Below are 22,635 nucleotides of genomic sequence, written 5' to 3'. Positions count from 1 at the left end.
GCTAGAGAAAACTTATATTCCCAGCACAGAGAGTCAAAATGCCCCTAAAGGTTTGCTTCCTACAAATGCCCTCTCTATCTGCACATAAATAGAGAGGGACTCACTGTAGCAAGGGGCTACTTAGTCGCATTCTTTTCCAGAACATAGCTGGCTTGTGCTTGTGGTCTTGTTTCATATTTAAATGTAAAAATCAACACAAATATAATCTTCCAAAATGTTACTTCTTAGTCTACAAGAATTACAGTGAAAGAAAGTTTTATTACTGATGGATGTAAGTGAGATCCTAACTCACAGATAACTACAAAATTTTTATTTAGGAAGTGGTTAGGGGGAAATGGCTGATAGGGGCCAGTGACAAAAAAAATAGGGAAATTATGTTAAGGCAGGGTTTGCTTAGAAAGCACATTGGGTTTACATAAATTGAAAGTTAATTGGAATTGGCTTACAAGAGGCACTGATAGAAGTTTTGGAAGTGTTAACCTTCTTCCTCCACCAACAAATGATTTCATGAATATCTACTTCCCTAGATATAAAAGCATATATCAGGTCTCTATCCTAGTCATCTGGTATCGCTAACAAGGGCAAGTTAGTTGATAATTGCAATTAATATAGAAAACAGTCTTCATTTTTAAATTACATTTTAAACAGATAATAAGGAACTTAAGTGACTTAGTATATACTATGAATGATTTGGGGTATGATATCAATATCAATAAAAATCTATATTTACTTTTATATTATTATAAAATATTATTTTATTTTATGCTTTTGATTACTTTTTATTATCTTAATGGCATTATATTTAAATATTTATTTTATAGAATCTTATTATAATATCTCATGCACATACTTAGAAGGAGAACTCTGGTTAGTGATTCAAAATAACCATAAAAGTAAAAATGTAAGCAAGCTGAGAAGCCATTCAAGAGTTATACCTCCTTAAGGGACCAATGCTCAGATAGCAATAAGAACTAAAGAGTAACTCCACCCCAGCGTTGTCTAATTCTAATAATCCCAGAATATCTTGTGTTATTAATTTCCATTCAAAAATAGTTGATGAGACATTCACAGCAAGCTCTGGGACTATCCGGGTAAGTAAAAAACAGAAATGGGCCCTGACTTCACAGCTCTGCCTTAGACAGAAAGCTTTAGGTATTAAGCGAATAAGTAGAGCAGACCCTTGAACAACACGAATTTGAACTACATGGGTCTATTTGTATGCAGATTTTTTCAATAAATACCTGTACTGCTTTCTATCCACAGCTAGGAGTCCACAGATGCAAAAGGTCTACTGTATACATTTACCTACACTATTTTATATAGAGGACTTGAACATCAGTAGATTTTGGTATCTACGGGGTCTCCTGGAACCAATCTCCCACAGACACCAAGGGATGACAAATTTGGGGGGAGTCAAAATTTATATGTGGATTTTTGACTGTGCAGGGGTAGGTGGTGGGTCAAGCTGTTCAAGGGCCAACTGTATACCAAACAACATAAAATATGACCATAGTAAATGCTCAGAGATAATGAGGACAAGAATCCAATCAGGGCAACATTACCTGAAGAAATAATGGTAAACTAGAAAAGAAAGGAGGGAAACACATTCCATGAAGAACACACTCCTTTACAACTGCAAAGGCACCACTGTAAGAGGGACTAACATCCAGCAGAGATGGCTGGAGCAAAAAGAATGAAGGGGAAGTAGATTGTCAGCTTAAATTTAAGGGCCAGACAGGCAGAGGCTAGTGGACTGAGGAGCCAGGGGAAGCCATTAGAAAATCTGGGGTTAGACTAGCTTAGAAGCTTTGCATTTCACAAAAATGAATGTAATCATTCTTTGGAGAACAGACTGAAAGGAAGCAAGAGCAGATGTAAAGTAGCAACTCAGTAGTCCAGATGAGACACAAAGGTAGACCGGACAGGGGTTGTAAGTACAGTGATACAGAGTCACGGAGGGATTTAGGAGGGACAAAATAACAGGTTAGATATGGGGAGATAAAGAGAGGTTAATTTCTGGCTCAAGAACTGGGTGTCCTTCAGAGAGAGAACTGGAAAGAGAACAATTTGGGGAGAGAACTTTTGACTTGTAAGACTTGAACTAGAATCTTCAACGTTAATCTCCTTATAGGCATATATATATATTTCTACTTTAGAAAATCATCCGTATGTAGATTCTTGCCATGCCATTATAATATGCTGGCTTGTCGATTCTTATAAACCTTTACTTTAAATCGAGCTCATGAAGGACCTGGAATAAATTTAGTGGCCCTGTCTAAAATAAAGAGTTCACCCACCAAGTCACTGCTCAAGAAAAACTGACATAAAGGGTGATGCTAGAAAGACGACTTTTCAAAAAGATCAAATAGGGTGGCACTGCCCAAGCAGGTTTACCAGTTGTCCTCCTGAAGGAAGGATAAAAGGAAGAGGGAAACTCCATAGTTAATAATGCTGAAGTTGTACTTTACAATTGTGTTCTTTCTATACTTGCCTTTGTAGTTTTGACTTTATTGCCACTGCTACAGGACCAACCTGAGTAGTCTGGCAGCACTTTACAATCCTCTCCTTCCAAACAAGGATCCATGTGACACCACCACTTCTGGATCACAATAGAAGCTGGAAAACAAAGGCCAAGTAATGTTTGTGACACTTTTCCTTCTTCCAAACGTGGGCAACATAAAGCTCAATACAGATTAGTATTGTATGCTGACTTCAAAGATTGCTCATAAGAATTATTTTACCATGAGTAAATTTAAACAACCCAATTAGCCATATACTCTACACTATAAAATGATTCTTTCCTTGCAGTTGACTGATTATAACATGGTTAGTGCGATCTCAAGCTTCAGGGTAGGCATGACTGGATTTCAATTGGCTGTGCTACTTTTTTACGAATGACCTTGGACTAGTTTGTTAACTTCTCTCAGCCTCTGTCCCAGTTTATTCATTTGTAAAACGGGATGAAAATACAACCTCACCACAGGATGTTGAGAATAAAGCTAATCTGTGTGAGAGTCTTGGCTGATTTTGGGCCCATCACTATGTTCTCAGAAAATGTTAGCTATTATTGTGGTCATCATCTTTGATTGTAGGCTGTGTTAATAATGCAAAGTTGTTAAGTGTCTGATGCTTTTTGTTGTCAATAGCAAAGACTAAAAGTGGTGAACATTTCCATCACACATGGTGCTCATCTGTCCATGCCATTCCAGCAAGCGGTGAGTCACCTGAAGTCAATTACTAGGTGTAAAGTGAAGATGGGAAGGCCTGACATCTCCTCAAATGCCTGCACTCTAGTTAGCTCACCTGTGAACTCACTTTCCTTCTTACCGCACCATACCCACAGCAGTGGGCCAAAAAAAAAATGATTTGTGTTTTAAGTCCATGAAGCAGAAACCAGCACCCCAGTTCTTTGGGTTTGGGAGCAGAAAAGGAGAAGTGAAGGAAGTACCATCAAATTGGTTGGTTATTCTCACAGATTCAAAGGACAAAAAGGATAGTGACTGATTTTTAAAGGTGAGCCCAGCTAATAGGCTGGTATAGGACACAGTGCTGGGGGACTGGCAGAGGGGTTAGGGCTGGTGGGTAACTTATCCCTGTTTTTCTTGTTGAAACAGCAACATTTGATAGAAAATATCCCTCCATGGATTTGACTCAAACTACTACTGCATGAGAAGTCTGAAACTCAAGTTTAAGCAAATCTCTATAAACCCTACTAATTGCCTTCCTTGCATTTTCTAATTTCAATCTCACTGAAACCCTGAGGTTAAAAATTGTTATTTTCTTGCATCTTATATAGAAGAGAAACTCAAGGCCCAGAGGTATTGAATTACTTGCCAGAAGTCACATAGTTTGAAAACAGTCAAGGAGCATTTGAATGGATGCAGTGTAATGGAGTCCATGCTCTAACCATTAAATATATACCCGCTCTCTTGCACCAGATATCTGGAGCAGAAGCAATTCCTTGTATAGAATTAGCAACTAAAGTAGGTAACATAGCAAGCCAGTATATTCAAAATCCTTCTCCTGTCATGCAAATGCAATGTGGCATGATGAGGGTACAGGATGGTTTCATTATCAGCTAAAGTGGCCAGACACTGTGTCTACCCTGATGCAGAAAAGTGGCCATTGTTCCAGATTCTGGCAAAATACTGAGCTACTATCCAATTAGTCCCATGAAAACCAATAGTACCTGAGTAAGACAGATTTGTGATCTAGGATAACCATTTGCTATTTAAATCATAAGGTGCCAACTCTGAGAAGGGAGTATAGCTAAATAGGTTATTTATTTTGTCAGAGGTTGCCATTGAACTTGAGTGGATGGACACATGGCGGCGAAGCCTGAGAAAGTTATATTCTTTTCAGCCTCTCAAATCACAACAATCTCATATTAAAACTAGATGGAGTCTTGTTACTTTCAAAGAACTTTTACCTACTATTCTTCTTTTGATTGTTCCAACAACCTTCAGAAGCAGGAAGGGAAGCAGATGGTTCCAGAAATAAACACCAGAGCTTTCCATAAAGTGAGTAAAGTAAGAGAGGAGGTATTAGAATCTAGATTTTAATGCTCTCTAGCCACTAGTCTTTCTACTATGCCACAATTTACAATAATTGTTTAGATTAATAAGTGCTACATCATAGCATCTGATCATATTCACAGTGCTGACCAATTATTCATTATTTTCTGAATACCCTGAGATGGTTCCAGGTATATATAAGGATAAATAAGAGAGGGTTCCCAAGCCTCAATTTAAAATACCATCTGCAGGACTGGAAAAGTTATATAAATGTTGACAGAGCTTGGTTATATTTACACAGAGTTAAAGCTGAATTTAAAATACATTTTTTTTTTTATTTTTAAAACTGTCCTTTAGACACTTTCTTTAACTCTGCAGGAGAAACTACTGTTGAGAGGCATTAGGGCTACATGAAAGAGTCGAAAGAAACCTTGACAGATGGGTAGTGATCCTGTCCAAGTGAAGGCGAGAGGAACAGTGAGACAGTTAATTGGCCTACCTGGAAACCCCCAGACCCAAGGGATTGAAATTAGGTGTTAGCAAGGAAGCATCAGACATTCAGCTGAGGAGAATGATCTAGAAAGCAATCTTTAGGGGCTCTCAAGGCCAATTTAAGATTAGTCTTGATTCTCTAAGCAGTAGGAAGCCATGGAAAGTTATTGAGCAAGGTAGCACAGTAAACCAGGAAACCTGTGTACCTAGAAGCGTTAGCCTGGTAGGGGATTATAAAAGAATATGGGACAGAAAGGAGTCCGAAAGAGAGGACCAATTAAAGACAGTGAGGTGAGAAATCTGGGAATAAATTCCCTACAGAGGAAATAGAATAAATCAGATTATCTCAACTTCACAGCAGAGAAATATTTGTACTTCCTTACTTGACTCATGGGGATCCACGATAATTTTGATACCGAACCCTAGAAAAAGAGCTTGAGGGGATAAAAATGATTCAGGTACTCATCACAGAAAAATATGTCAATTCTTAAGTACAAAAAAGAATATTATTTGCCTCGTGTTTTGTTTAAGGATTTAAATTTAATTTATTTAAATAAATAATAGAAGAAAGCATATACAATAAAGCTCTTATTGAAATTATTTACTAGTTTTCTTTCATTTAATTGGAAAATACGAAGTGATTCTTCTAAAGACAGATTCACAATATGCTCTTTAAAATAGCAAGCTGCCTTGGAATTTAAAATATTTCTATTTAGAAAAAAAAAAAAAAAACATTTTGGTACCTTATAGAAGAAGACATTCAGTAAGGTGCTCCTAGAAGTACTTTATCCATGATGAAGTTTCATAGTGAAAGACTTAATAGCAAATGTTCTTTCAGAAAAGACAGACATAATAAAAGCCACCATAGAGCTAAAATAAAAGTTTCAAATTCTTTTATGCGTTAAAGACTGACTAAGGAACTCACAACTAAGGTGAGAACCAACCAAAGTTTTGACCTGGCAGTGAATAAGATAATTAAACAGCCTGGAAGTTTAAGCTTTCAGTACATACTGAGCCTGGCTAAAGCTGAGACAAAGGATCCAGAAGTAGGATTTTATTAAAATAACTCAAGAGAACATCTGCCCACTTAACTGAGTCTTGTCTCCATAGGAAATTAAGTTTGAAGGAGGCATGTTTTTTTCCCTGTTACAAAATACCCTAATATACTTAAATGAAAAAATATCAAGTCACTTCTATTTTTAAAATAAAATTCTTTTAAAAACCTCATGCCTTCCTAACTTATGAAAACATAAAACATCCCTATCTTCAAGATGTCAATCTGCAATAAATTTCTAGTTTTATGTAGAAAAAAAGAAAAAAAGACAGTGAAGCCCTGGCTTTGTGGTAGTGACTAGTACTTTCTATAATGTTCTAGGTGAAAACGTAACATGGTTAATTAGCTATTTTGCTTCTGATGGATTTTTTTTTTTTTTTACTCTCTGTTGTATAAAATAGATTGAGGGATTTTCTATCCTTATTCTAAACAAATATCACCTCATTAAATAAAACACATTATGTATTTATATAGCTATTTAAATAAGCCCACCTTTGAATAAGACTAACAACAAATAGGTTCACTTCTCGAGTTGGTCTCTCATTTGTTGACTTAGTTTAGTTGTATTTGCACAGAGTGGAGGCTTTACTAAACAAAAATGTATTTTTACACAGATACTATGGACAGAAAGATTAAGATACATCTTCCTAGAATATATATCGTCTAGAAAATAGAAACTACCAGAATACGCTCTGAGATTTTAATGTATTTTATCTTCAGCTATTTTGTTCTTATCATTTTTATTTCAAGATGCTCATTGTGTTCTTTAAAAATTAATCCATTTATTAATTTTTAAGATCACCAGGTGGAGAGTCTTCCCAATTTATATTTCTTGTTCTTTAAGAAGCTATTCCAATCTGACTCAGGTAACATGCATAAGTTAGAGCACTATGACTTTTTTAAAGAAATCTTTTACTTGTTCCACAAATAACACAGTATTGTTATTTTCAAGTTGTACACAGAGCACTGAGGTAGTGGACCAATATGCAGAGACTGATCCTTTGTGATCTAGGTTTATCCTCTCAGCTAAAAGCCATCTGACACAAGTACATATACCTGTAGTGGGGAGCACTAAGGCAGGGTTCCTTGACCTTGGCACTATTTGGGGCCAGATAATTCCTTATTATGGGAGTCTATCCTGTGCATTGTAAGATATTTAGCAGCATGCCTGGCCTCTACCCATTAGATGATAGGAGGATTCTCTACCCCAGTGTAACAACCAAAAGTATCTCTGGGCATTGCCAAATGTTCCCCTGGGACAAAATTGACCCTGGTTGAGAAACACTGAATTATGATTATGTAGATGTACTCAAACCAAAATAGGAGGCTGAGCTAGCTCAGTAGAGCTGATCAATGCTTTGGTTTGTGAAAATAATCCTACTCCATGATAAACACCATGCCACCACTATTCTATTGTCTTCCTCCAATCTCCTACTATGGGCAATTCCACAAGCCTAAAGTTAGCATTCATTCATTCTCTCTCTGTCTCTCTCTGTCTCTCTCTGTCTCTCTCTCTGTCTCTCTCTGTCTGTTCTCTCTCTCTGTCTCTGTCTCTTGTCTCTCTGTCTCTCTCTCACACACACACACACACACACACACACACACAACACACACACCCTGGCTAATCTTGGGCTAGGCACGAAACCTATGCTGACAAGATGACCTGTCAAATTCAGAGACTACGTATTTCCTTCTCAGAAATCTTAGGGCATTTTATATGAACTTCGTTCATAGCACTTCATCCCCTTTCTTACTGGCATATTCTGTTTCATTCAACCTCCCTGAATACAAACTCCCAGAAGAAAGAAATTAATCCTAAAATCTGATTTCATCTAAGGTCTCTAATATCAACAGCTCTGTTTATACCTCCAGGCTTGTCATCTACCATTTCCCAGCCAGACTGAGCTACTTCTAGTTCCCAAGTTTGCCCATTCATTCCTGTATGTTTTATTCTGCTGTGCTCCCTAGTTCTCTCTTACCTGGTAAAGCTATATCCATTGCTTCTCATGGTACACCAACCTTGACCCTTCTCTGCTCTCCCTGGAGTCTTTCATTTACTAGAGTTTAATTGTCTGTCTTTCCTAGTAAATTGTAAGTTTCTTGAAAGCGAGACCTGAGTCTAATTATCATCCTACCACCAGTATCTAAAACATGCCAGGCACTAACATGCTAAATTAAAACTTGATAAATGACCATATGCAAGATACATATCTTTCCAACTCTCAAAGTGCTTTTGCAAAGGACACCTTGCTGTCACTTACCTGACTGCCACCACAAAAATTCATAAAACTGCTTCATCTTTAAGTAGCACAGAAAACATACCCAGCAAGAAAACCTCATGAAATCACATCTTTAAACAGACCCTGTATCTCATCATACGGTCCATAAAGCCATGAAAGTTGTCTGCAGTCCAAACAGTAAGTCTCATCTTTAACTAAGTGAATTCTGACATCTGAGAAAAGAAATTCAGGTATCACCAAAAGGGGGAAAAAAGGCTTTAAAAAGTAACCATCTCCTATTCCTAAGCTTTTGTCTTATTAATCTTTTTTAATGCCAATGTTTAGAAAGCATTCACTTTGACAAAATAAAGCTTCATTGTACTACACATTTATCTCATTTTATCATAAAACCATTCAGCATTATCTCTATAGACCTGTATTTTGATAAATGTACAGAATACAGTTCCCACCACAAAACAGCCTTATATCTGTCAGTAGAAGATTCGAAAAGAAAAATGCTTACCAGCTAAATAGTTGTCTAAATAGTTTTAGGACTCAAGTAACCATAGCCTTGACAATCAAATAATTCCCCATCCTTTCTCACAAATCCCAAATGTGTATTAAAGACACATTTCAATAACTCAGGGGGATTCATCAGTTAATTATAATAACAACAACAACAAAAAAATGTTGATGGGGGAAAACAGCTAATTTTTCTCCCTGTTTAACTAATAAAAGCTACATTTTATGGAAAAGCAATGAAAACACCAGATAAGTATCTGTGGTGTGAATTAACAAAAATGTGTGAGGATGTTCCAATTTCTATGCCAACTTTAATTAGTGTCCTGCTACAACGTCTTCTTGCTTTTGTTTAATTTAAATGTAAATTCAAATGAATTTTATATTTTAGATCCTCTCTTTTCTTATTGACAAATAAGATAAAAGGAACATATCAGCAGAGACTAGGTCTTCTCGCAAGCCAATTAGCAGCATGATACTGCATAATTATTATAGGATAAAGATTAAGCAGGTAAAGCTAAAAAGCCCTAATGAAAACATATTCGGATAAGGACTAGAAGATCAGGGGGATAAGAAAACAGACATACATCCTAACTAGATTTTAAACTACAGCTTCCTATGTACCTCATCAGTGACTTTGATCCAATAAACATTTATCGAACACCAATTGTTTGCCAGGCAATGCTAGGTGCAGGGGACATAAACACGAAAACAAAATCACAGTCTCGTTTTTCAGAGTTTGGGTATTCTCTGGCCACTAAAGTTGTAGATACTCCTAGAGTGGTGGCCAACATGGAATTTGCCCAAATATAAAACAAGCTATTTAGGGGAAGGTATTAACATTTCCTTTACTAAGAGAAAGATACTAATAGCAATTGCTACCCTACCTGTACTTTCCAGGTATCAAGAAAAGTACTCTGAGTATTGTAAAACATGATTTAGATATATAAGACTTTATATCCAAAGATGCTAGGCTAGACAAAGAGCATAAATATAGTTTATGTCATGATTCTTAAGTTTCTGTGGAAGTTTAAAAATCTACAGAGGCAAGCAAATGCAGTTGTTACCTTTTAAAAACAATCTGTGATTAGAAAAGATTAATCAATTATCTGCTATGTTAAAACTCATTCATTCACCAGCCAAGGAGGGGAGATGGAAATAAGGGACCCAGCCCCTGTCCTCAAGCAACTACAGACTACCGAGAAGGCACATGATCGACAAGTTTTTACAACAAATTGAGATGCATGTTACGAACTAGAATTAGGAGACAAAAGAACATATAGGAAATTTGAAAGTAGGAATTAAATAGAAAAAGAAATGTGCGTTGTGAGGAAGAGGGCAATAATTCAGGCAAAAGATAATGGCAGGTGGAGTGCAGAGCCGCAAGGGAACGGAAAAGAATCCAGTTGGGATGAAGCAGAGCAGGTGAAAGAGAGAAGTGAAACAAAGTCAGATTACGCAGGGCTTCATAAACCACGGTAAAGACTTTGGATTTTATTTTAAAGACAGGTGTAAGTCACTGAAGTGTGGTTTCAAGAATGGAATAACATGATCAGTTCTGTTTGTGTAGAAGCATCTTTCTTGCTACAGGGTGGAAAATCGAACACAGTAGTAAGCTCAGGAAGAGGTAATGTAGACCCCCTAGGCTGTGGAGATAACAGCAGCGTAGAGAGAAGTGGACTGAGTTGAGAGAGAGCAAAGAAACAGAAGGGGTATGATTTGGATTCAATTGATAGAGAAAATAAATAAAATAAACTGTCCTAGCTGGGGGTATAAGAACTTAGCAAATTTCTTTTAAATGCCTTTTTTTAATGTTAAAAATCTTCATTTTTTTACAGGTAGACAATCCTTTACCTATAATCCCCAAATCCAAAAAGCTCTGAGAATGAAAAGGATTTCTGTAAGATGGCAGCAAAACCTGACTTGAATTAACATGAGGTTCTTCACCCTGCCTTATCCCATTCTGCAGGAATATTTACATATCTCACTGTAGAAATATTAATATCTGTGATTATGGGGTACAATAGGAGAAGACAGAGGTTTGTTAAGTAATAGATGGTATATGCACTATGTTACTTTTATAAAAGATGACAAAATCTGAATTCAGCAACACATTTGGTCCCCAAGTTTTGTGATAGGGAATTGTGGATGAGAAATTTTCCACCTTCACTTTCTAGCTGTGATCATGCCATATTACACTACTGATGATCATACAGCCCATAAATATGTGTCTGTGTTTGATAGCAGAGGTGAGATGTGGGTAGGTCAGCTATTATTTTTGATTGTGCAATAAGATCTGGAGTTAAGGATGTGTATGTATATATTTTAACTGCTGTCCTTTAGACATGCATCAGATAAGACCGAAAGTCTTCACTTTCAGGAAAATTTTATGTCACTATAGAGAAACTGCTACAAGGCTTAACTTCATATATCTGTTCTCCTGGGGACTAATACTTGTTTCTAACAAGGTATCTGCTGGAAAAAGCCAGGGACATCAAAAGGAATCAATCCCAGGCCTCCACCTACAACCATCAACATTAACTCTTTTTTTTTTTAAGCATTGGCATAGTACTCTGCTAGAAGATCTGGAGATAACAAATAAATAATACATGATCCCAAACTATTCTCAAGGAAGTTATTCCAAAGAAGATGTTTTGTAAATGTCTGTTAAAATAATAAACTAGAAATTAAGAGAATATTCGTCTATAACATTAAACATGAGGTGAGAAAACCAGGCTGAGTACAGAGTTTGAAAACGAGAAGAAAAGCATGTCTAAGGAAGCAACTGCTCTGGTGGATGAGATCTGGAGAGATAGTTGGGCCAGAAGAAATCAAAGCACTTTTTCCTGATTGTCTGGTAATGGAACTCTCCACTGGTACGTCTTAGGAGACAACATTAATAACTTACCTTACTTGTCATGAAATTGGTGGATTTATATTGATGTTCATTTTTGGAATGACACAAACCTAGAAGCAACCTAGTTTTCTCTGCATCGCAAAGATAGTAAAGTTGGAAGATTCTTAATAGTTTTAGGTCCTTCTTCAATATTGAAGTAACTGACCAGAAAAGTCTTACCTTCAACACAAGAAGGCTGAGCCCGAGTTGTGCCAGCAACCTGTCCCGGGAAGCAAGAACACTTGACTGTTTGTGATCGCTCTTCTATGCGGTTCTTGTTACAGCACCTGTGCACAGCAACCACCTCACAGGTACCCTGCTTGATTTGCTGGTGACCTGATAGGTAATGAAGGAGAAAAAGAGAGTGCTGTTAGGAGGAAATGACATCACCAAGAACATGAATGATATACTATGACTACATTTTCCAATTTCCAAGTCTTTGTAACTTCTGGTTTTGATATAATTTATATGAAGGTGTCTAGAGGTGGGGGGTGGGATCAAGATGGCAGAGTAGGAATATCCTGGGCTGACCTCCTCCCCAAAACACACCAAAACTATGATTAAATATTAAGCAACTATGTCTGAGAACAACCTGAAGATTTGCAGAACAGATTTTCTACAACTGAGAATATGAAGAAAAAGCCATATCGAGATAAGTAAAAGGCCAACAGAGAGGTGTTCTACGATGGCAGGGATATCATGATCCCAGAAGATGCCTTGATGACCAAGGCATCTGAGACCCATCTCAGGCTCACTGCGCCAGAAAGTGGAGCACCACAACATAACATCTGCTTGTGAGAACCAGCAAGGCTTGTGTCGCAGAAACTGAGTGGTCATGGGAAAGAGAATCTTCCATTAAAGGGCCCATATACAAACTCACACATTCTGAATCAAAATGCAGAGACAGAAGTTGAAAGGTGCCTGGATCATATATGAAAGAGATATACTGACGAGTTTTAGGGTGTCTGCCAGAGGAATTTGTTGGGGCTCTCTCTGGAACTAGAGGCACTAGCAGGTATCATTCTTTCCTAGTTTGCTGTGTTTGCTCTCCTATCTGACCAGCCAGTGGTGGTGAGTACCAAGTCTGGCACTCACCATTAAGCTGCTAACTGTTCCACTCACCTAGCATCCCCGAGGACTCATCCAGCCCAACCACCTTCCAAAGCAATACCTTGCTTCCCCTCAGCACCTAGGGGCACTGGGTGGACCTCAAAATTGGGCCCTCCCACCAGCACCAAGCTGATGGTCCTAATGAGACTCCAAAGAAGCACCCCATGCCATAGCACCTGGTGGGTGGCACAGAAGCACCCCCAAAGTGGGTTTGAGGGGCCAGACCCCACACACCAACATACCCACAACATGACTTGAGCAGAGCCCTACAGAGAGGCCTATGAGGCAAGAAACTGAAGTCTCCTGCCAATAGTGAGCATGTAAATGAGCTTGTAAGCAGATTTTCTCCCATGCTAGGCCAGTGTTGGTCTGTATGCCAATAGTAATAGCATATAGAAGTGATGGTTTGTCACTTCCACAATTAGGTTATAAAAGACAGTGGAGCACTGGCTTGTTTGCTCATCACTCACTCTGGGGAAAATTGTGTTGTATGCAGCTCTATGAAAATGCCGCTGTAGCTAGGAACTGAAGTCTACTGCCATCAGTCACATGAGTGAGTTTGGAAATAGATTCTACAGCCAAAGTCAAGTCTTCAAAGACTGCAGCCCTAGCCAACAGCTTATTTGTAATCTGTTTCTTGCCTCATAGGCCTCTCTGCAGGGCTCTGCTCAAGTCATGTTGTGGGTATGTTGGTGTGTGGGGTCTGGCCCCTCAAACCCACTTTGGGGGTGCTTCTGTGCCACCCACCAGGTGCTATGGAATTCTGAGGCAGGACCACTGGCTAAATTACTCCCAGATTCCTGATGCTCAGAGTCCGTATAAAATAATACATGTCAATTGTTTTAAGCTTCTAAGATTTCAGCTAATTTGTTACACAAGAACAAATAACTAATATACCAACCCTGGCTGTACTTTGCTCTGATAAAAACAATGTAAAGAAGATTGTGGAGGGCACAATGTTTAGAAATTATTTATGAAAAACAAGCTTTTTGAGCACCCTCAAGATTTTCAGATACATCTTTTACAAGCAATCTCATTTACTCATTAAAACAGGTTTCCCCAAGAATTCTCATAGGTAAATGCTTTGCTTGGTTTCTGTTGTTTGATATATGTACTTCAAATAACAAAACTAATTTTAAAATAGTTGATAATTCAGATTTTATCCATAAAAATAGGCCTTTCACAAAATAACCTCTATGTTATTCTAAATTTTTTCTGGCCCTTCCCTGTCATACTATCTTAAATGTTGGTGGGAGCAAAATTCAATTAGTGGTGAGAACAAATACTAAGGCTAAGTTCCACTTGTAAAACACGTAAAAGACCTAGTCAGTAGCCAGAGAATCTAACCACCAGCATGAGAGACGGTTTTCAATTATTGCAAAAGAAAGCATAAAATGAAAGAAGTAATTAAAACTATAAACTTAATTAAATGTTCACAACAAGAGTGTTGATTTCCTATAGTGGTATACAATTATAAAAAAATAATAATTAATAGCATTGCAATATTATTAATGTAACATAGGGCTTTAGCACTGAGTAAGCAGAAAAGTGAGGACTGGGAAGACCCTTTTTTAGTCTCCAATTGCAAATAAACACCTTCGGGTCAAATATTTCCTGACAGCTAATGACTAGCCATGTAAGGGGGCCAGTATAAATTCTTCCTCAGCCCTCTCTCACTGACTATCCTTCCCGTTAACTACCGTCTCAGTTTGTGCAGGCTGCCATAAAAAAATACCACAGACTGGGTGACTTAAACCACAGATATTTCTCATAATTCTGCAGTCTGGAAATCCAAAGTCAAGGTGCTGGCTAATTCAGTTCCTGGGGAGAGCATTCTTCCTGGCTTATAACCACTACCTTCTAACTACGTCTTCACATGGAGGAGAAAGAGTACTCTGATGTCTCTTCCCTTTTGTTTACAAGGACACCAGCCCTATAAGATTAGGCCCCACTCTTATGAACTCACTGAACCTTTAATACCTCCTCACAAACCCTGTCCCCAAATATAGCACATTGGAGGCTATGGATTCAACATATAAATAAATCTGGGGGGAGGGAGGGACACAAACATTCTGTCTGTAACAGCCATCATGCCTTAATTAGATTTTAAATGACCCTAGGGAGTCTATAATGAAGGCAGCTTTAAACCTCATTAAGAAAATAAAAGAAATATGCTTTAGTAACTTCTTAGGGGAGTCAAGAAGAGATTAGGACATTCATTAATAAAGCAGTTTGCTTAGAATTTTGTTGTTATTTAGATAACCATCCATAAATGCAAATAAATTGGTTTTTTTCTATTTAAAACTTGTCTCTGAATAATCAGCTTGCTTGGTCTAGTATTCATTTATATAGTATCAACTACTGTGCTTTATTGATTTTAAGATATATATTTTTTCATCTTTTAACTTGTCAGGAGGTGTCACAACTGATAGTATCTTACCATTATAATTGGCATTGCTTTTCTTTCTTAGAAATACACAAAATAGCAGTGTATCTCACAACTGACAGCATCTTAGATTTAATAAAATATGGTAGGTTGTAGGCATTATTCTAAATTCTTTATAAATATTATCCTGTATAATCTTATTAAAGTGCTATGTGAGGGTACTTTTTAAATTTCAGTTTTACATTTAGCAAAATGTTCAAAAATTAATTTGCCCAAGGTCACACAACTAGAAATTGAGTAAAGGTGAGATGTGAATTTAAGACAGTGTCTATGCTCTCATAGCATGAGAGAAAAGAATTAGCCATAGTAACTAATATTTTCCCCAAGTACAGCCAAAAGAGCATCTCCACCTCAGCAAGTCACAAGTTTTTCTGTTTCAGTTTCCCACTGAAACATCTTTCCTACTTGATGACATTGTTTGTGGGGCTCTATATAGACAGCCTTTCCAGAATTTGTTGACACTGGACTATAATCTTTGAATAAGAATGTACCTTGTTTCTTGGAAATCTGCAACTCCTGGCATAAGACATAGGTCCTCAGAAATGGTCTTAAAATGCTCAACGTATAACAGCAGATGATAAGGATCCAGTATAGTATACACACAGAGAGCACTGATTATAGTCATTTGAGCAGCTCGTTTTATGACACTGTATTGGTCAGGGTTCTCCAGAGAACCAGAACAAATAGGATATGAGTACATATAAAGAGAGGATGTGGAGATAGAGAGGGGGAGAAACAGGAGGAGGAAGAGGAAAGAAAGGGAAGGGAAGTGATTGAGATTGATCATGGAGGCTGGCAAGTCCCAAGATCTGCAGGGTAAGTTGACTAGCTAGAGACCTAGAAGAGCTGACTGTTTAGCTCCAGTCTGAGTTCAAAGGCCTGAGACCCAAGGGAGTTGATGGTGTCATCCAGTTTAAATGTGTTAGGCTCAAAAACCAGCAAGAGCCAATGCTTCAGTTTATGTCCAAAGGCAGAAAATGACCAATATATCAGTTCTAAAGCAGGAAGAATTCTCCTACTCATAGGAAGGTCCAGGTTTTTGTTCTTTTCAGGCCTTAAGCTGATTTAATGAGGCCCGCCCACATTTGGGGGGCAATCTGCTTTACTCAAAACACCCTCACAGAAACATCCAAAATAATATCTGACCAAATATCTGGGCACCCCATGACCCAGTCAAGTTGATATATAAAATTAACCACAAACATCATACAACTATACAGTATAGTGTTGCTGAATGGGAAAAAAAAAAATGAAAGCTGAGAACAGGCAAAAGACTAGTGGCTTTGTGGTAAATTTAGTTCTTTAAAGAGGTACAGGAGGGACTCCTTGTTCAATAAGCTTAGTACCAGAGAGTGGCCACTACAAATAAATTCACTTAAAACAAAGATACATTTTCCATCTTTTTTTTTTTACAGAGAAATCCCATTTATTTCTATAATAAAAGGTTTTAATGTCACCATATCTCCTTTGTATTTCTAATTTGTCCCATTCAGATTTGTTATCTTTTATCATTATTAAATTTATTGGGGTGACATTGGTTAATAATATTATATAGGTTTCAAGTGTACAATTCTATAATACATCATCTGTATATTACATTGTGTGTTCACCATCCAAAGTAATATGTCCTTCCATCACCATATATTCGATCCCCTTTACCCTTACCTACTTCCCCTTTCCCCCCTCTCCCTCTGGTAACCACTAAACTGCTGTCTGTGTCTATGAGTTTTTATTTGTTTTGTTTGTTTGTAGCCTTCAGTTTTATATCCCACATATAAGTGAAATCATATGGCTCTCAACTTCCTCTGTCTAACTTATTTTGATTAGCATAATATTCTCAAGATCTATCCAAGTTGTTGCAAATGGCAGTATTCATCTTTTCCATATCTAGTGTGTGTGTGTGTGTGTGTGTGTGTGTGTGTGTGTGTGTGTGTGTGTAATGGACATAGTGGTACATATATCTTTACAGATGTTCTCAAATTTGGGGGGTAGATACCCAGAAGAGGGTTGCTGGGTCATAAAGTAATTCTATTCTTAATTTTCTGAGGAACCTCCATACTATTTTCCTTAGTAGCTGTACCAATTTACATTCCATTCAGTAGTATATGAGGGTTCTTTTTTCCCCACAACCTCTCCGACACTTGTTATTATTTGTCCTGTTGATGACAGCCATTCTAACAGGTGTGAGGTGGTATCTCATTGTGGTTTTGATTTGCATTTCCCTAATAGCTTGTGAAGTTGAGCATCTTATTATCATATATCTGTTGGCCATTTGTACAGTGGGGAATATTTTGGTTGGGGATCCATCTTGAAAACTAAAAATATACAAATAAAACTCATGCAACAAATAAGAAGTTGTCCCTGAAATTTCTCACACAGGGAAATTTAGAGTTGCAAGGTATGCATTGGAGTAGGTAAGACTGAGTTACCCAGAAGTGAAGCTGCACTCTGGAGAGAAATGAGCCATAGAGAAAACAAAACACTATCTCCTTTGCACTGGTTGTTAATCTTGTTAGGTGCTGGGCCATTTCCCTCCTCATTTTGTCTGGGTAGGGAGATGGGAGGGTATTCATTTCTATTTTTTTAATCAACACTTAGATACAGTATACTATGTGCCAGACACTGTTCTCAGTGCTCTTAGAAACATTTTATAAGCAGGGAAATTGAAACAGTTCTTTCATTCCTTTCTGTACTTCTGAACTTGCAATCAGGTTGCATATTTTCTTTTCAAAAAGATGACTTAAAATATGGTAGCACTGTAAAATGTAAGATGCCTTGCCTTGGTTCCTCACTTACCCAATTAGTTAATGTAGACACCATTAAAAGCATTATGATAATCTTTTCTAAAAAAAAAAAAAAAAAAATTGATTGCTTTGGGATTGCCATGGAGGATGGTTTAACATTCCCTGGAGAGTAAATTGCTCAAATGCATATCTTTTGATTCATATTAAATAAGCTTTTAAGAGAGGTTGTAAACAACAGGGGAAATACATATTTGTCCCAGTGCAGTCAGAGCCTTTTCCATTATAAAAGGGATAAAATACAAAACCACATTTGCAGTAGAAGTTCTGCAGTTGAAACTACTTGAAAGCTGATAGAGAGACAAAGACATCAGATTAGAGTGACTTTCTTCATGCTATTATTTTCCTTGGATCCTTTTCCTTTTGTTCAAATCTTTTTTCCCTTCCTACACCAGCGCGTGTGTGTGCGCGCGCGCGCACACACACACACACACACACACACACACACTTTATGGCATCCTCAGTCTTTCTCTCCATGAGAGAAGAAAGAGAAGGCTGAAAACAAGATTTCATTAAATAAAAGCAGAGAATGAGGCCATAGCTAGTCACTGCCTTGAAAAAACATGCCCAGAATTCCGAGCATTTCCCTTAAAATTCTCAATGTTCTTTCCTTATCCCTGCCCTAACTTGGATTTTAGACAAAAAGGGAGATATCTCAGGATAGAAGTTAAGACTATGGTAGTCATGGGACCATCAGCTGTACAAACTTGGTAACTTAATTGTGGAGACAAATATCTTCTGAGTCCTTGCTATGGGCCAGGCCCTCTGCTGGGGTTGAGGATAGAGCAGGAAAGAAAAGAGATGCCACTGCTCAACAAGTAGAGACACTAAACGGAAATATCTGATGATTCTCCTAAGGAGGAAAAGGACTCTCCTGACAGGATGACAAAGGAGAAAGCGCTGGCCATGGAGTCAGAATAGCTGAGTGAAAATGCCAGCTTCCAGACTTGAGTAATTTGACTGAGCCTCTCAATCTCTTTTTTCTCATATATAAGTAGCATATTATCTAACTCGCATGATGGTTATAAAATTTAAATTAAAGTACTTAATGAACATAGTAAGCTACTTGAAATACCATAAATGTTGGAATGAGTTTTTTGTTTACATATTCATTCAATAAATACTTGTTGAACATTTACTCTGTGCCAGGCACGTAGAAGCATAACACTGAACAAAACAGGTCAAAAAATCCTCTTCCTCAAGGATCTTTCATATATTAGTGATGAAAGAAACACAAAATAGGAAAGATGCAATTTAAAATAGGGAGGGCCTAAGAAACTAACGCATGAGTAAGAAATTAAAGCAACTAAGAGAACAAGCCTTGTAGATATCTGAGGGAAAGAGGCCTTTATAACTGGAGCTATGTGAGAGAGGGGAGATTAGTTGGAGATGATTCCAGAAAGATATCAAAGGGTGAATGGGCACATTATATAGGGCCTCATGGTTCACTATGGGAGCTTGGGCTTTTCCTCACAATGGGATGGGAAGCCCTTGGAAATTTTGAACTTAGAATGACATGATCTTACATATATTTTTAAAGGATCTACTGTTATCAGAACTGGCTAAAGAGAAACAGGATGGAAGCAGAGACACAGCTCCTGTCACAATCAAGGGAGTGGTCACAATGCCTTGGAACAAAGTCACAGCAGCAGAGATAGTAAGAAAAGGCTGAATCTGGATATAATGAGAAGGTAGAGGTGACAGGATTTGTTAATAGGTTAAATGTAAGATGTGAGAAGAAGAGAGGAGTCAATACTGACTCCAAAGTTGTTGCCTTAAACAGCAAGAAGGATAGAATCATCCCTTAAATAAATGAGGAAAAACTAGGAGCTCGGCTGTGAAGTTTTAGATGTCGATCAGATATCTAACAAAGGAGGGTCAAATAGACAATTAGACATTTGAGTCTGGAGTTTAAGAGAGATGTCTAGTTTTAAGATGGACATTTGCTCATCATTGGAATATTTGGATGGTCGTTAAAGCCATGGGACTGAATAAAATCCCCAAAGAAATGACTGTAGCCAGAGGATAAAGAAAAGGATCACTTCAATGGTAAGAGTTTGAGAGAAGAGAAGGAGTGGCCAGTGGCCTAAAAAGAGAACCAAGAAATTTTTAAATATCTCGAAAATTAAGAGAGTAGAGTATGTTAGGTTAAAACATATTGTTTTATTTTGACTTTTAATCAATTGTAGAAAAATTTTATTTGTAGTTTCTATTAGAACAGGACAATCAGAGTTATTCCCACAGAGATAGAGTGTTCCAGGCAGAAGGACAATTTTCCTTGAGTAAGGATGGGAATTTATAGAAACAGGAAAAGATAGCCAGGATATAATAAATCTTAGACTGGATTTTACTTCATGGCTTTTCAGGGGAAAATTTTTCAGGGGAAAAATATGTTGTCCTGGAAGCCCAGTAGACAAAGGTATCAAGGATGAGAGAGTAATCATGTTAAACACTGCTATGAACTCAAGTTAAGATGTGAAACACTAGATATTGCAATATTAAGGTCACTTGTGCCTTAACAAGAAAAGTATCAGTAGAAAAATGATGTAGGTAGGTAAATGATGATTGGAATGGGTTTCAGAGAAAGCAAAGGGTGAGAAATGGAGACAATAATTATTGTCTCCAATTGGTGGGAGGAAGTAATAGAATAAAAAGGGTCAAATATGTGGTGACAGAAAGAAATCTAACTATGGGTGGTGAACACACAATGCAATATATATGCCTTACTGTTGAATTGTACACCTGAAACTTACTGAATTTCATTAACCAATATCACCATAATTAAATTAAATTAATTTTTTTTTAAAAAAAAGGAAGTTTGGGGGTAAAAGCTAACATTACAAGAAATAACTGGAAAGCATTACATAGGTAAACACCCTGGGCTCTTCTGTTTAAATACTCTGCCATCTCTACTTCTGGGAGGTTTTCAATGAGTGGCTTTTCTTTGCTTTGGTCTCCATGCCTACAAAATAATAAACCTTCAGAGGTTCGAAGTTAGGTTTGATGTATAGGTAAAGTACTGAGAATGGTGCCTGACATATAGTAAGTGCTTAATAAGTATTAATAGTAGTAATAATAATTAGTAATAGTGAGTATGATCATAACCATTATTACTAGTATTAGTATTATTATAAACAACTAACCTGAAAATTTAAAAGGAAATGCAAATAATTGGATTAGTTCATTTTTAAAAAACAATTATACCTCTTAGAATGAGGAAAAAGTCAATGCCTTCTAAGAGTAAAAAATCAACATTACCATGGACCCCTTAGCCAACAGATATTCATTGATTTTGAAATTTGAGAGAGTCAGCAATCTTTAATTTTTTTCCCACCTGGCACATAAATCCCTTTATTTCCCTACAAGTATTCATCCAATGCCTCCTTAAACCCTGAGCTCTTCCATCAGAAGCCAGCTGATGCCAAATTTAGGGTTTTTCCAACAATGTGTTATGACTCCCATCCATACTGCATTAGATTATACTGGGTACTCTAGTTTATTTCTCTAGTTTTTGGTTTTACTATACTATTGCTCTTTTAAAGGTTTCAAATTTAGCATGATCAATAGAGGATAAGAAGTCAAATGAAATAGGTCCCCCTGCTCAGTTGATCAGACTGAGTATCTTTCTTCTAAAAGGGGAGCATAGTTGCAGAGACAGAAGAGATTGCAAAAAGCCTCTCCATTTAAAGGTAATTGATGAAGCAGAGAACTGACATTATGCTTCACTGGAACCTCCCCTCTCAGCCCCAGTCATCCTTCCCGCATTTCCTAGCACTCCTTCAGGGGAACAGCTACGTGTACGGTTTATCAAAAGAAAAAGAAGACAGAAGGAGAAGTAAAACTGCTTGGTTCGGTTTCAAAGAATCTGTTACAAAATTACATTTATACTAAAGTTTAAATAATGCCAAATGAAAAATTAAAAGATAAAAATAAACAAAAGGACTTGCAGGTTTAGCCCCTTGCGATTTCAACATTTCACGTACAGTTGGATAGATTTCCTATTCGTTCTTCTACTAAATTTGTATGCAAAACCATCTCACTGGACAAAAATAAATACTAGATCTATGCACATATTTTGTAGAAATTGGTGAAAAGCTTCCATTTGTACATTTAAAATATAAAAAGCACATATGTATTTTTAACATTTTCCCTTAGGAAATTTTGTTCTGTTTTACTTCTAACTAAAATAGGCTTCAGCAAGAAACTGCATAATGTTTTTTATCATAACCTAGACATTATTTTAGGCATTAAACTCTCTCTTATAGACATTATTTTTGTTGACACATTATACGTATCATTAAGTATCTAGACCCAGAATTAAATATCAGAATACTACCCTATCGTGCATGGCACCACAGACTTTTCTCCTTAACAGGACTTAACAGAGCCAGTTTTCAGTGGGTATTTTAATATTTTAATTCTACTAAAGATGATAAATTACCTACCCAGACTGATCTTCCCTCTCTTCTAAAACCCAACTAAAAGTATAGTAAAGGAAGATGAAAGGTACAAATCAACAAGAGCAAAGAACAGAAGTAGAGATATCAGCAGTTGAGAGACACTCAGTAGTGTATGGGAAGATAG

General features: G+C 37.2%; 1 protein-coding gene across 1 annotated transcript in view; it reads right to left on the bottom strand.

Moving 5' to 3' along the window:
- Positions 1-22,635, bottom strand: part of TAFA4 (TAFA chemokine like family member 4) — a 134,362-nt gene that overhangs the window by 5,304 nt on the left and 106,423 nt on the right. Inside the window, exons 4-5 of the mRNA XM_039851657.1 lie at positions 11,875-12,030; positions 2,492-2,616 (exon numbers count right to left, since the gene is read on the bottom strand). Of these exons, the coding sequence (XP_039707591.1) occupies positions 2,492-2,616; positions 11,875-12,030 (281 nt within the window). The remainder of the gene's footprint in view (positions 1-2,491; positions 2,617-11,874; positions 12,031-22,635) is intronic.

The sequence above is a fragment of the Pteropus medius genome, unplaced genomic scaffold (genome assembly GCF_902729225.1).
Source record: "Pteropus medius unplaced genomic scaffold, Ma_sr-lr_union100, whole genome shotgun sequence".
Classification (NCBI taxonomy): Eukaryota; Metazoa; Chordata; class Mammalia; order Chiroptera; family Pteropodidae; genus Pteropus; species Pteropus medius.
This window is presented reverse-complemented; position numbering and strand designations above follow the sequence as displayed.